This window comes from Bos indicus x Bos taurus, chromosome 10 (assembly GCF_003369695.1).
Source record: "Bos indicus x Bos taurus breed Angus x Brahman F1 hybrid chromosome 10, Bos_hybrid_MaternalHap_v2.0, whole genome shotgun sequence".
NCBI lineage: Eukaryota > Metazoa > Chordata > Mammalia > Artiodactyla > Bovidae > Bos > Bos indicus x Bos taurus.
In genome coordinates, this window is record NC_040085.1 from 79,356,507 (window position 1) to 79,372,270 (window position 15,764).

A 15,764-nucleotide genomic window follows, 5' to 3' on the forward strand; every position below is an offset into this window, starting at 1 on the left:
GTGCTATGATTATTTTGTTAAGCGTTATTCGAATAGACAGGAGTGAGAGAAATTAATCAATCCAAATGCAATTAGCATCATGTTTAACCCAGTGATGGACGTCTCAAGGTGAAACAGCTAGGGGAGTTTCAGACATTATTATTCAATCCGGTGGTTCTTATCTAAATTATAATCAAGAGAGGTTTTTATTGGCCTCGCAGTGTGAAGATGTAACTCTTTCCCTGGCCTGGGGGTCAGTAAGACTGGGGCCTGCATCCTCTGTAGATGTTTGCTACTGCCAGCACCCTGAGGTGGGGATGAGTAGGAAAGTTGTCTTAATGAACAAGTCCTTTGAAATTTATCTATGCTGGGATCCTGGTCTGAATTTCCTGGGAGTGGGATATTGCCTGTGAATAAATTACTCTAACTTGGGGCAAAATATTTTGTGTCCTGATGAAGTCACTTTGACTAGTCACTCTTTCTTAACCTTGCGTGATGGATCATTATTGCTGTACTTACTTTATGAATGAGGAAATTAAGGCTGTGTGAATCTACTAGCCTTTGGTCATAGTGTTTCACCACAATCTATATTAAGTACAGGCCCTGAAGTGTGAATGTTCTGTGAACATTTATGAGCATTTAATAAAAGTTTGCCCCAAGAATATTGATCCATTGCTTTGATCTCATTGCCTTTCGCTCAGCTGAGTTCGCCCTTGAAAAGGGAACCAAGTGAAATAGGCCTCTGGGCCCTCTGGAGAGGAAACATACCACAGACAAGAAGTTGTTAGGTCTCATTTCTTGAACATAGATCTTTGGGGTCGCTTGTTGTTTTGGTTTGTTTTTTAGTAGGGAGAAGAATGATAAAAAGGATTGAATATTTGAAATCTTGTCTTGTTTTGCTTTTGAAAGAGGGCAGGACAGGGAGAGTTGATGGAGAAACACAGGCTTTTGCTTGAATACATTTTTCAAATACCTGACAATTAAGATTCTTCTGCTTTCAATCTTCAGGCATCATGGCTGACACTTCCCGTATTTTATGTTCCTGCTTGATGTTTTATATTCTGAGAATATATCTGTTGGCTGGATATTTCTGTCTTTTTTTTCCTCCATTGTGAAAAGCCATTAAAATTATTTTCCATATTGGAACTATCCAAATGCGTTTACCTGTATGTTGAGTCCTGGTTTTTTTTTTTATATTACTTCTTAGATAAAACAGTCTCTGGAAATGACCCTTACTATGAGTTGAAAAAAAAAATGTTTGACATAAAATTATCTTTTTCTGAATTCAGTGGAGAGAAGACTCTTCTTAGCCAAGCCACCCTTTTCGGAAGAAAAAGTCCTGTTGGAGAGACAGAACACTCTATAGAAACAGAATCTGGAAAATGTGCCCCCAAAAGGATTTTTTGAGAATTCTTAGGATGAAGATTTTCATAGTCAATGATAAGTTTGGTCACAGAGGTAGCACCCAGGCTATTCTTTCCTTAGATATGTATTTCATTGTCCTTTTGAAATGCTTATGCCCAGGGAATTTTAAGCAAAGGCCTCTGTCTGCTTTCAAACACTGCTTTTATATAGAGAAAAGAAAGATTTCTACCACGTACTCTTACGTGGGTTGACTCTCCCATGAGTTGATTGAGGGTGGTCTGTGGCCCTTATTACAATTATACCACTTTCTGAGGGCCACCAGTGTTCTAATGAGGTCCCAGGAGCCCTTCTCACCCAGGGACTTCATGCCCAGTTCATAGCACCTTCTGTTCTTGACAGTGGCCCCAGCCCCTTCTGCTCTCACATCAGAGGCATTATAAAGTACTTAGTCCTTGACTTGAATTATCGATCACTTAGTGGTAGGTTTTGTGCGGAGGTCTGACTGGAGCATGGTGAGGTATCTCACCTCGCAGCCTGCTCGGGCACTGCTCTGCTGTATGCCGGCTCTATGCCAGAGTGACGGGAAACCCTTCCCTCCCCGTTCCTATGAGAGAGACATCGGCTCTATGAATCCCAGTGGTTTCCTTTGTTCTCCTCTGATGTACCAAGATACCTGTGAACTGCTGGCTAGCTGTCTCCAAGGCCTCTTCTCATTTATGTGACTTTTCCCTCATACCTAGAACCTTGTAGGTTGGGTCTCTACGTGACTAAGCTGTTCATCCACCGCCTTCATGCTTCTCTCCTGCACAGTGCACACTGATGACTACCAGGTCCCTCTTCATTGTTAGAACACTTTCAACCAAAAAATATTTGTTAAAGAAAAGTCAAAACTGTAATCAAAACAAATGGCACATCATTTCCACAAAGTGTCTTCTATAAATCTAGTTAAATAGATAACCATTTAACACATGGATTTAAACCAAACTAACTAGGGTTTTATGTGCTCCTTTTTGCTAGAAGGAGCTGCTCGTACAGTTAAGGAAGGTTGCTGCCCCAACTAGTACCCAGGTTTGAGCCTCCAGAATAAACCTGTTACACAAATGCAAGACAGTCGTGTTTCCCTTCATGTTTGAGATCTTTTAAAAAATAAATAGTTTATCCCCTTTTTGCCACTCCTGGTGCTGCTTGTATGCTCAGTTGGGGCTGACCTGGTACCTCTTTTGTGACATGGCAGCTAAGGATGCCATTGTTTCTTGTGGCCGATGGATGCCCAAGGAAGGAGTCATCATATTAATGAAAACCAAGAACAGTCATCGTGTTAATTTGAAGGTGGCAGGGCAGGACAGTTCTGTGGCACACAGATAAAGCATATACCACTTAGTTAACTAATGAAGGTTTACTGTGAAAGATAGGGTTTGTCAATCAGGTAGATTAGATTCCGATTTAATGGGCAGCCAATTCATGAAGCAGATGCACTGTAAGAGCAAAATAACTTACTGGGATATGAAAGACAAGAGCTGAATGAGCACGCCGCTGATGAGGAGGGGCACTGTCACAGAACCGGAATTCGGCCGCATTTGTTGTCAATCAAAACATAACATTGGTCATTTAGGGTTTTTTTGTTTTAAAGGAATATGCTCATGTACATCACCAGTTACTTGAAGTGCATAAAGAAGTGAGAAAGGAGTACACGAAAGAACAGAAAAATCCATGCTGTACTAGCCAAGATGCAGTCGGTGTTCCAGCAGCAGACAGGAGGTGTCTGCTTTGAAGGAACTTGCTCTTTACTCCAGAAGTCAGTTCCCTCAGACCAAGAGGACATGCTCAGTTTGTCTCTCCTACAACCTGACTACTACAGTATGGCTTTTTCTATTTTTTCCTGTATGCCTTCCTCACTCTTCACTGTACTTCAAGTAACTGGTGATGTAGATGAGCATATTACCCACCCCCTTTTAAAAAAGAAAACAACTAAATATAATGTTATGTTCTGATGGACAACAACTGGGGCAGAATTCTGGTTCTGTGACAGTCTTCCTCCTTTCCTCCATCAGTGGCGTGCTCATTCAGCCCTTGTCTTCCATATTCCAGTAAGTTATTTCGCTCTCACTGTTTAACAGAAAACAAACAAAAATCCTTGCATACAATTCTCCTGTTCAATTGGAGAATTTTTTTAATATTTTTCACTTTATCACTGTAAAACCTAAGGCGTTTTTTAACTTTTTTGTACATTAGCTGTTATGTGTAGGGCAATCTGTCTTAAAGCAGGGATAAATTGCTCTAAGAGAAATGAATCCTTGATAATTTTCCCATTAAGCATCTTGTGGCTTAAATAAACTTCCTGTTTGACGTGAAAGAAAGAGTCATATAGTAGCTAGCATTTACCAAATGCCTGTGTGACCCTTGTATTAACCCCACCTTGAACAGATGAGGAGTTTGAAACACAGAGAGATGACTCTGGCAACTTGCCTGCAGTGGTTCAGGCTCAGTATGGGAGCTGGGATTTTGAATCTGAGCCTGGCTAATGCTAAAAACCCTGCTCTTGGGAATTCCTTGGCAGTCCAATGGTTAGGACTCCACGCTTACACTGCTGGGAGCCTGGGTTCAGTCCCTGGTTGGGGAACTAGTCCCGAAAGCTGCATGGTGCGGCCAAAAAATTAAAAAAAAATAAAAGCCCTGCTCTTTTCACAACATTATGCTGTCTCCTTTGTTTCCTGGCCACTCATATTAGAGTCTCCTGAACAGTCTGTTGTTGCTCTTCAGGATGTGAGAGAACCACTGAAAAGTAACTCTCCTCCACCTGACTAATATTTTTAATTATATTGAGACACAGAAATATTTAAAATAGTTTGCATTAGAACTGAAAACCAAATGCTATGAGTTTCTTCCATTTCATTAAAAGTTACTTAATCTTTCGATTGTCTCCTGTCTTAAAGCCAAGCAGAATTTTATCAGGCAATTGCCTCAAAGTTATAATCTGGAAAATCTTTCCGTAATGAAACCCATATGTCATGGGCGAAAGGTGCAGAGCCCTGGCAGAGAGGGCTGGTCTCATGAGAGCTTGTGCACCCAATCTCGTTAACCAGGGTGCCTCTGGTAATCCCTCATCCCCTCACCAGTGAGAAATCAATCTGTACCACTGAAATCTTTTTCAACCAGCCACCAGAAAATTTACTGCAGAGAAGGCAGTTTGGGGATAGTCATTGTGGAAAGGGAGCCAGAGGCAAGGCTGAGTGTAGGCTGGAGGAATTGGAGAGTCTAAAGAAGAGATTACATTCAAGCACACACCACCTTCACCGCAAGCAGGATGGAGTCCTCCCTTCAGCCCTGACCTCTCTAACGTGTACCCAGGTATTTACAACTGCCATGAACCTGACAGCCCTAGGGAACCTGTGAAGGGGTACTAGAACCAGCATCAACCTGAAAGTTGATTTTAGTTTATCCGTTTGTTGTCTTTAAATGTGTACACGTTGTCCCCCTGTCTCTCACTCCGTAGCAGTTCTCATGTTCACCCTTTGGTGAGAGTCTTGATTGCGGCTTTCTCGGTTTTTGGTCTGTGCCCAGCCTAGCAGGGCCCGTAAATCACAGCTTGATGTGGAGGTCGTGCTTCTCTTCTGCACGGCATACACTGTGGTGGCTGAGCACCAATGGATCCCCCTTGGCTTAGTGATTACACTGTGGTAGCAGTGTTGCCCTTCTGTTGAGTCTTAGAATCCTAGAGAATTAATCCGGAACTAGAAGATAGTTAAGAAATGGTGTTGACTCCAGATAAAACTCTCTAGCAATTTTATTGTCCCCAGGACGGTCTTCTGACACATTGTGGGGAAAAAAGAACCAGGAGAGAAGGCAGAAATCAGAATTGCCAAGCTGAGGAGCATAGAATCTTACCCTGACTATTAATGCAAGGATTATACTGAGAAGAAGGGATGGAACTAGGCAGGAGGATGTAGAAATACCTTCGTCTCCTCTGTCAGCAAGCTGTCGTCTTCTCTAAAGGTTTTTCCCCAACGAGATTTGAGATCCTTGGTGGGAGTTTTTTAGTAAAATATATTTACATATAAAACCGTACTGGAAGGTGTGTGGGGGTGTGTGTGTGTGTGTAGAAGAGGAATACGGAATAGTAGCAGAAGGCTGTCTCTACTCCTAATGGGATTTTGTAGCAGCATGTGCGAGTTTGTTTCAGAAGTCAAAAATGAACAGATGTTGGTATAAATTACCTCTGTGTCTGATGTCTTGCAAATTAAAAGCGCGGTTGGCATCACTAAACAATTTCACTAGGTTTGGGGGGTGCAGTTAGCGGGCGGTGATTACTGTAGCAGGTCGGTAAGAATCTTCATGATGCAGTAGAACAGGAGAGCCAAGGATAGAGAGATGAGGAATAAAACCAGGGGTATATGAATTAATCAGAGATGTTAACATCGCTGATGACAAGTGAACAGGAGGGCACGTGCTCTGGAGCAGCCGCTGACCTGCAGCAATTTCTCTGTGCACAGAAAGGGGTTGGTGCTTAGGATGTGATTTATAGGGTACAGCCCTCTTTTAGGGAGCAGCTATGTCAGGAATTCGTATATCTCCTATATAGGACCAGCGAGTAGGAAAACTTTCTCCCCTCCCATGTAGAAGATGATGTCTTTTGAATTACTTCTACTTTTACGGTGGTTTTGCTGCAGCTCTGTGTACTTAGATTAGGTTGAAGGGGGAGGAATGATTGAGTAGAAAGGGGGTTGTTAAAAAGGATTGGTTAGATTCAAGGAGAGCTTGCCACTGAGAGACTTTGGAATATCCGTTTATTTCTCTTTTTAAATCCTTTTGATCCCTCGAATAGATTGGATTTTGTAAAATTTTAGGTCTTAAAATATTGGTCATTTTCCCATTTGGGGAAAAAACAGTAAAGAATTGGGTTATATGAAGTGCAAGAGGCAGAAATAATTAGTAAAATCAGTACAATGCTCTTAGCCCAGGATTTTTGGAACAAGGCTCAGTTCTACCCACTGAGTTTTTTTTATTACCCAAGTCTGATTTCTAAAGCACCTGCTTCTAGCCATGCTGCAGGCTCATTGGATACTGTGTTTAAAGTCATTAGTAAGCACTGGAGAATAGACAGAAAACCTATCCAAGGAGGAATAAATGATGAGACCCACTCTGAACAAAAGTATAAGTAGTCATTTCCTATAGGATCAGGCTGAGGGGAAGATTCCAAGAATTGGGATGTTTGAGATTGCTAGTCTGCCTTATCACAATCCACTCACTTATTCACTCAGGAAATACTGCGTACAAGGGAAGCAGCAGACTACCAACTTCCTCTGAAAGGTGATGTTTTAATAATGTTACCACTGCACTAAGCATGATCATGGCTGAATACCCAAGAGGGCAGAGCAGGTGGCATTAATCTGCTACTCATTTTACGGATGAGGAAACTGAGGCTCAGAGATCCTACCCAACTCAAGGTGTCACCCAGCTGACAAATACTAGAGTTGGAACTTAATTCAGAGCCTGTATTCTCTGAAAGAAGTCCATGCTGCCTCCCCTGGTCAAGAAAACACTTGTTTGGATTTCTCCTAGAGTAGTTAGTCCTGTGCCTGGATCTATCCATAAATCTGGTATTACTTTCATCAAGGGAAATGACTTTCCTGCCAAACAAGGTAAATTTTAAAAGACTCCCACAGTGTAGAGAGTGGAGCAGTGAGGGTCACCAACAAGTCTTACTGTTTGTCTGTGGAAGGGAAGGAAACTGACTACTGTGTGCCCACTTGGTTCCAGTTCTTTTGTGTATCATCATTCATCTAGCCAGCATTTATCAGCAGATACTGAGTTCAGTGCTGTGCTAGGTGCTGGCCATATAAACAATAGTAAAATACCACCTCTGCCCTCAGTTCTTACATTTCCATGAAAGAAGACAATCACATCAACAAGTAATTGCAAGTCTTGTAGGAACTTTGTATGTATGGAGTTTGGCATAAGCCCACTGAAGGAATGGTCAGTTTGATTTTGGCCAGGGTAGGGTTGTGGGTATATGAGATAAAACCCAGGACTGGGGCTTCCATTCCTAGTTAATGGGATTTCCTTTTCCTTTGTTGGAGCTTTGAACTTGTGAAAGATAGGGAATGAGTAGACTACAGTTACCTAAAACTTTCCAGTAGTTACAAAGTTTGTACTGTTTTCTTTCTTTCTTGTAGAACTAAACCGAGAACAATTCAATATGGGTGGTAGGGGTGGGAAGTGGGCACCCGTCATCTGGCACCATTTGCTCTGCTGGGAAGGAAAACACAGAGCCTAGGGTGAAGGTCCTTCTCATCCCAGCAGGTGCCTCCCTAGTCATCTCCTTTGGCCAAGATGGAGACATGTCCCTGGGAAGCCAGGGGCACCGCAGCCTGCTGTGTGTCCACCGTGTGGTTCCAGACTTCTGGACTCCAGCTATAGAAAACTTTCAGCACTGTTACATCCATCCAAGAGACATAAAAAGAGGATCCATTTAAGAGACATAGGGATAAGGATGAAGGGGGTTATGCCACATATGATTTTTGAGAATTTGCTTGACCGAGCTAAAACTGGGGGCTTCTAAAGTGGGTCTTGTAATTGAGAAATGTTTTACTTTGATTTTCAGAGCCTCATATGTAGGAAAGTAGCTGTATAAACCCTCTTGTAACTACAGCATTCAAAGATTGATGGTGCTGCAAGTCAGAGAAAGACACATAAACCTTGCCTGGCTATATTAAATATCTAAGGACTGACAATGCCAAGAGAGAGAAGACCAAAGCTCTATAAACCCTACTTTATTACTCCATCCACAGATGAACTGCACTGAGGGAATATAAACCCTGTTATATTACAGTGTCCAGGGACTACCACTCCTGAGAGATGGGGTAAATGATCTCTAATTTTGATTTGAGATTATAAATGTCCAGAGACCAACAATCTAGAAAAGACTGTGATCTTGGTTGGATTTTAGCTTCCAGAAGCAAACCTCCTGAGACAGTGAACATGAGTCTTAGGTTACATTCTTGAGGGAGAGAGGGATTTGGGGGGAGCTCCCTGGTGATTTTTTTAAAAGGGTAAATGATAAAGATTTCCCCAGTTGGCCTGCACCTTATAGTAATTACCAACTTCAGGACAGTGTTGGTAATTACTATAGTTGTCAAGAGTGCTTTGTGTTTCCTTCTTTTTGGAGCTTAGTAGGGATGGAATCTGTTAGGATAGCAACTTTGTATACAATTTATGTCAATGTGCATTCTCAAATTAAGCCTTCCTGTGAACCCTTTTTCAGAGTTTAGGTGTTCATTGATCTTTCATGTACTTTGTGATTCCAGCCAGAGAGATGACAAGGGGGAAGTTCCTCAACATTCTAGAGAAGCCCAAGAAGTAGCAGCTGCTTGTGGACAGGATGTCCTGGGGCCCGGAACCATGCTTCCTTCCCAGTGCAGCTCTGAAGATGCACACCTCACTGCTTCCTGACCAGAGGCCAGAGGGTGCACTCCAGAATTCACCCTCTCCCCTGCTTCTGGCACTCTGCACCTCTGAGGACGTTCGGCAGCAAGAGAAGAATCTGCTCTACCCAAGGATCGGTGCAGTGATTCCATCAGCTTCCAGACTTTGACCGTCTCAACCTCGGATGCTGGTGACACCAGAGAGCATATCATTCTTAAAGGTCAAAGTCCTGCTTTCTCGTTTCCAGAAGTGATTCAGGAGCTCCAGGATCTTACAGTTGATTTGATTCAGTGATGGCAAAGTCAGTTGAGACATGTTGATTGGACGAGTTCCTTTGAATCGTACTTCATCTCTTAGGAAGTATTTATGATGCTAGGAGACCAGAGGCCAATTAGATTCTGGACCAGTTAGATTCAGGTCAGGGTACAGTTTGACCTGCAAACCCACCAATGTATACTAGGTTCCAGGAATCCCCAGCTAGAGAAATGCTTTTGAAATTCTACACCTCTCATGATAGTCGCATCCCCCAATGCCTTCTGTTCCCTACCTCCAACGGCCCCCCATGTGTCTGACTCCAGAGAGTGGGATCCCTGTGTACCAACTCCCTCCTGGGATTAGCTTGTACAGTGAAAGGCGCATGCAGGGTTGCATTGGGTTCTAGATATCAAGACTAGCTTAAAGATGATGGAAAGGACTTTTGAGTTCTGCTTAATCTGTTGCAGATTCAAGTGAGAAAGTAGGTATGGCCTGAAAGATAGAAGGGGATTGAGTGCAGAAGTTCCCATTTGATTAAAAACTAGAAATTGTAATTGACCTTAAGGGAATGTGCTATGGAATGGTGGCAATATTTTGCTTGCCCCGCTATCCCATCTCATAGCACAGATTAGATAGTTCACTCATATAACAGAAATACACACACACACACACACACACACACAGAAGAGAAAGAATTTCTTGACTCTACAATTCTTATGGAGCTCTTTGTCCACTATCTATGTTACGACCTGAAAATCTAGCCCATGTTTAAAATTGATTGTAAGTATTCTCCTTATTTTGTCTTGTAAGTTAGCCCCCAGCTTCTGTTATTTTGAGAAGTTCATGGGGTTTCCTAAACCTTATGAAAAGAAGGTCCATGTGGCAGTAGTGTGTTAGTGTTTAGACACTAGGGATGTTGTGGTCAAGGTCTGATGCGGAGTGTCTGGCTAGGGTACAGCACTGCTCAGTTGAACAGCTGGTCCGTTAGCCGTTTCCTGACACTTCTGCCTTGTTTCCCGTGCTAGAAGTAAGGCTGGGTTTTTCTTTCATTTGCTTCCTTTGACCATCCATGCAATTTTACTTATTGATCAGGGTGGGTGGAATTTAACACAAGACATTAAAAGAGAGTATGAGAAGGCAAACATTCTGTTTGGATGCGATATATAAGGTTAGGCTAGAGAGGTTTTGATTTTAAGTAAAGCTTATCATTGACATTCCTTTATCTTAAATACGGTTAAAGAATGTAAAAGATGGGGAGAGAGAAGGAAGGAGGGCTGTGCAAAAAAATAATGCCACAATGTCAGATTCTAACTTTGCTCTGTTTTTTGAGAATTGATGGTGTCAGGCACTTCTAAGTGCTTGAGGATATTGAGAAATAGATGGAGAACATGGGGGTACCTCCCTCAAACCAACTCCGGTCTGTAACCTGGTTTTGGGGTCTGCTTTGGCCTCTTCCTTTTACTGTCATCTTATCCACCAGCACTTAATATACGTAGATGTTTTAGAATTGCAATATTTATTGGTTTTGTATTTGCTGTCCTTAGAAATGTTATTGATGTATTTTTATATTGATAATATAAATTTATGTACAATGTGTGCATGTATGTATTTTAGGATGTTAGAGGATTGTACTTTGTATATGGTGGTTTCTGTGTCGTCATAATAAATATTTACGTTTTATTAGGAAAGTGAGTTTTTCCTCGAAAGGTCAACTTGCATATTTAAAGCACAGACCTCATCAGAAAGCACAGCTATAACAGCAGATGACCGACTGTCTTCCCTTTAATATCACGCTGGGCGATGTGGGGCTTTGTGATCATCTACCACATGGTCTCCAGCTACCAGCCACCCAACTCATTGTTTCATACCTCCCCTCGTCTGCTAATAAAGTCTAGACCCGTCCTCCTGGCATTTAAAACTCTCTACATGTAACCCTAAATAACCCTCCAGTTTGGTTTCCTTTCTCTCCAATATATGAAGTCTCTATCCCAGTTAATCTGAACAGTCCCCAGTTCCTCACTTACGTGCCTTTGTGGATGCCATTGAGTTCCTAGAAGCCTTGGATCCTTTTCCTGCCCATCAACCTGTTCTTCCTGTAAAACCCCATGATCCAACTGGGCATAATCCTTCCCCCTGCGTTCTCACAGCATTTATTTATACCACCCTTATGACTCTTATTACGACAGTCTACCTTATATTTCAGTGATCTGAGTACATATCTTAGTCCCCACTAATTTATCTGCTCCCCGAGATTGTGGCTGTCTCCCACACATCTAAGTTCTGCAGTGGCTTCTCTGAACTGGAGGTTCATGACCTGTTTGTTTGCATGCTTCCAGTTAAACATGACATATCAAAAGCAAATATTTCTCTGCCACCTGCCATAAACCCTTATTATACATTCCTTTACAACTCTGTTCAAAAACAGAAGTACCGATTTAACCAATACTACTGCTGTCACTCATTGATGGTTTACTGCTCCAGACCAGAGCATGCCCTTTTAGAGAAAACATTCCCTTTTAAGGAAAGCAAATTGCTTAGCATCATTGGTTAATCACTGATTCCCAATAATACATCTGGGTGGACAGTCAATTTCTCTGATCTAGAAAAGCAGGACTGGGTCTTCCCTGGTGGCTCAGTGGTAAAGAATCCACCTGCCAATACAGGAGACATGGGTGGGATCCCTGGTCTGTGAAGATAGCATATGCATCGGAGCAGCTAACACCGTGCACTGCAGCTGTTGAGCCTGTGTTCTAGAGCCTGGGAGCCGCAACCACTGAAGTCACCGCAATGAGAAGCCCTAGAACCGCAACTCAGAAGTAGCCCCTACTTGCCGCAACTAGAGAAAAGCCCACGCAGCAGTGGAAACCTAGCACAACTAAAATGCATGAAATTATTTTTTTTTAAAAAGAAAAGCACGGCTGATTGACTGACTGAAAAGATACAGCGTGACAAATATGTTGCTTTAAATCTTCAGAGACTATTTTTCTCATAAATGATTATTTGCCTACAGATTTGTTTTCCCTTTCCTTTCACTGTTCCAAACACCATCCATGCCTCGCATCTGTTGGCTGTGAGCAGAAGCATAGCATTGGTGCCTGGAGACACATTTTCAAATTCTTACTCTACTCTTTTCTCACCAAGAGTCTCATTGCTGCTTGCTCTCTTCAGTCTCTGAGGTTTCAGGCCTCAGCTGATTCGCTTGACTTTCTTTCCTTTGTTGGAGCAGTAGAAGTTCAAGGATATCAACTGCATTGATACCAAAATGCTGTAATTAATTTTTCTTTATCTCTTTGTAACCTATTTTCATTGTGTGTGTGTGTGTTTTTTAATGGACAGCTGCTAATTGCTCCTTGTTTTTGGCCCTCTGCCTTCTGAGCAGTACAAATGGAGCTGGTGAAAGTCTTTCCGTTGCCCCTGGGGCTTCTGCAGGGTATTTGGACTTCCATTGAGGCTTTATGATAAGGCCAAGAAATTGCATTTCCAGAGGGAGGCTCCAGTCTCTTCTGTTGCCAGCAGGATTCAGGCAATACGGGAAGGTAATGTGGAACAGGAAGGGAGGACACGGGCAGGGCCAAGGCGGATGGTCCCGGGGGGTCAGGTGACAGGGTTTCTTACCAGCTCTCAACTCCTGCACAAACTCCATCTCCAAGCATTTGGTTATGTTCTACAGTGTCTGTTTTTTTCCTTCTCTGAGAGCTACCGGACTACCTGGCCTTGCATGGGCTTCATTTCATACAAGGACCTTGTACCCTCCACCCCCAAAGAGTGGGCAATCAGTGGTTTCTCCTGGTGCGTGAAGCTCTGACTGGCCAGTAACTGACTTTTCCTATCTATTTAGGCTTCGGGGCACTTTAAGGATATGAACCTGACTCTGAAAGGCCATCAGCTTTCCCACCCTTTGCCCAAAACTTTCTTCCTGAGCAGGGCTGGTTGGGGGCTTCAGGTGGCACCAGGTGCATGGGGGAGGCTTCCGAGCGCTGGCAGAGCCTGTTAATTAGCACATGAACACCCCAATGCTCCATTAGCCAGGCCAGGCATTCGGAACCTTCCCCTCCTGTGGCCCCTTCCTCCTAATGAGAGCTGGAAGAAGGGCCCTCACAAAACACTGCCTCAGAATAATATTCCGCTTTGTCCCCACCAGTAACCAGGGCTGACAGGATCACTCTGTCCATTTCTCTTCTAATTAGCACAATTCCAGCATAGCCTGAGCCAGCAAACGGAGAAAAGCGATCAAAAGCGATCGGACAACCGTACCGAATCACAAACACAAAGAGGGCCATTCCCCGTAATTAGGTGAGACAATTCCTCAGTCTTTTCTCGGCTGGAGTTTGCCTCTAAGACTCTTGCTGTTTGGGTCCCAGCAACACAAGTTACATGTCTCCCTGGGACACTAATAAGCCCCAAATTGTCTTCCGCTTCACACAACTCTAGCCAGAAGACAGATGCGAGGGGAGGGGGCACAGAGAGGGGATAGGGGCTCTAAACGAGCAGCTGCCAGTTTCCCCAGCTCCAAGAAGCAGACACTGGGGCTTCACAGAGGGAGTTGGTTTGAGAGAACCGCCCTGGGTCCTGCCTAGTCCCTGAACTGGGGTCTCAAGCACTGAGAACTCCTGACCCTCAGGTGATGCCCATACTGCCCTGTTTATTCCCCACCTTCTGCCTTTGGTCCCCATTTGGGCTTCTCATCCCTTCTCATTGGTGGCCTCATGGGCAGCTATAACTATGGCACCGTTCCCAGAACGCCGAAGCCTTATGCAACTTAGTCACCATCTCAAGGACAGCAAACCCTCAGAGTGCATGTGGATTCCACTCTCAGCTCATGACCTGGAAGGGGCCTTCCCTTCCAGCAACCATCTCCTGTTCCCCCACTCCCGCCCGCTATCCCCATTATCTCTGGTGGAAGATCCCTGAATTTTAAAACAGAAAAGTGGCCCGTCGGCTGCCAGGGCAGGAAGCCACGACTGGCTATACTCCATGTGGCTCAGAGGTTGGCCATTTAATAAACAGAAACAGTTCCCCCAGGATTGCAGCCCATTACAGGGATTACTGGGGGGTGATACAGCCATGAACTTGGTCAGGGACAAAGGAATGTGGGGCAGAGTGGCAGTTGGAATCTCAATTAAACTCAAGCTCTGAGCTGAGTTGGACTCACATACGTTTTCATCTTTATCCTGCCCTCTGCTTTCTGTTTTGATCTATATTTCATGCTTCTGAAAGTGACCTCCAAAACCAGAAAACATTCAATTATCTAGAATCCAAGGAGCCAGAAAACTCAAAGAATCAAAGTTGCTTTGTTGTGTTTCCCCATTGTCGCTATCCCAGACATAAGAGGTAATGAGATGATTTGACTATTTAACTTTTGAGAGATGTCAAAGGATTGATCCAGATTTGTTCAGTCCCCTATAGTTTCTTTGGCTATAAACAGAACTGAGAACAGCATCTGGCACATAATAGATACTTAATAATCTGTTGAAGGAATGATCTGCTATGATGCTCAGTGTTCATAGCCTTGTTGCTGGTCTAAAGAGCTTGGATTTGAGAGAGGAAGGATGAGCTTGTCAAGTCACTTCTCTCTGAGCCTCAATGTCCTCGGGACCGCTTCCATTTTAAAGAAGCAGGCTAGGGTACTCTTTCTGCCCCCTTCTGATGCCTATGTCAGAAGCTTTCTCTATCTCCTTTATACTTTAATAAAACTTTATTACACACACAAAAAAAATAAAGAAGCAGGCTAGCGTCATGGATAAGGGCAAGACCTGGATGTCAGGACACCTGGGTCCAAGTCTTATTTCTGCTATCTGCTGGCTATGTCACTTTGGGTAAATTGCTTAAGCTCTCTGTGTTTCCATTTACTCATTTATGTAATGGGTCCAATGCACCTAACTCCTTGGGTTACTGTGGAGACTAAATTAGTACTTGTGAGTATTTAGAACAGTGTGTGGCACATCTTATGTTTAATTTTTTTATTATACCTAATTTTTTTTATTAGATGTTAGAAATTGATCATCCTGGGACTTCCCTGGTGGTCCACTGGCTAAGATTCCTTGCTCCCAATGCAGGGGGCCCTGGGTTCAATCCCGGGTTGGGGAACTAGATCCCGCATGCCACCACCAAGAGTTCACATCCCACAGCTAAGCAACTAAGATCTGGCACAACCAAATAAATACTTAAAAAAAAAAAAAGTGATCATTCTTGCAGGGAAAATATGATTACTTTTGATTACCTTGAATAGCCAGTTAAGCTGCTTCTCAACTCTTTGGGAGAATAGATGGTTCACCAGAGAGGTTCACCTCTCCTGCTCCCATCCTTCAGCTCTCTGAATCAGCCTGCGCCAGCGTGTTCCTCAGGAGATACCACTGTTGACTGCACAGACAGTGGCCCCTGAGGACCAGATGTTGCCGATGAGCAAGGGAGGGGAGGGTATTCTTTGTGGCGCTGGCAGATTTCCGAGCTGATGCTGAGCTTGGCACAAGCCCTGAGTCCCATGTCTCACTAGGGTTGGTGGTCTGAACATAGGCTAAGCAGCCGTGGGATTCTAGTCACTGCACAGGAATGCTCCTCCCCATTCTGCTCTGTCCTTGTCACCTCTGCCCTCATCCTACCGCCCTTTCTCCAGAGGCTCCCTGCCCAGAGCTGAGCGAGGTCCTCTTGGGCCTGAGCTCCCCAGCAGCCTCTGAAAGTCCATAGAGAGCAAACAGCCTGGCCTGACTGCACGGCCCGAGGCCTCCAGGTCAAGCAGGGCTAAA

The 15,764-nt window shown here is 43.7% G+C and overlaps 1 protein-coding gene across 4 annotated transcripts in view; it reads left to right on the forward strand.

Moving 5' to 3' along the window:
- LIN52 (lin-52 DREAM MuvB core complex component) overlaps positions 1 to 10,709 on the forward strand; it is a 113,054-nt gene extending 102,345 nt beyond the window's left edge. For all 4 annotated transcript variants that reach the window (XM_027552414.1, XM_027552413.1, XM_027552410.1 and 1 more), the window contains one exon: positions 8,649 to 10,709. In XM_027552414.1, the coding sequence (XP_027408215.1) occupies positions 8,649 to 8,660 (12 nt within the window). In that variant the 3' untranslated portion in view covers positions 8,661 to 10,709. The remainder of the gene's footprint in view (positions 1 to 8,648) is intronic.
- The last annotated feature ends 5,055 nt before the right edge of the window (positions 10,710 to 15,764 follow it).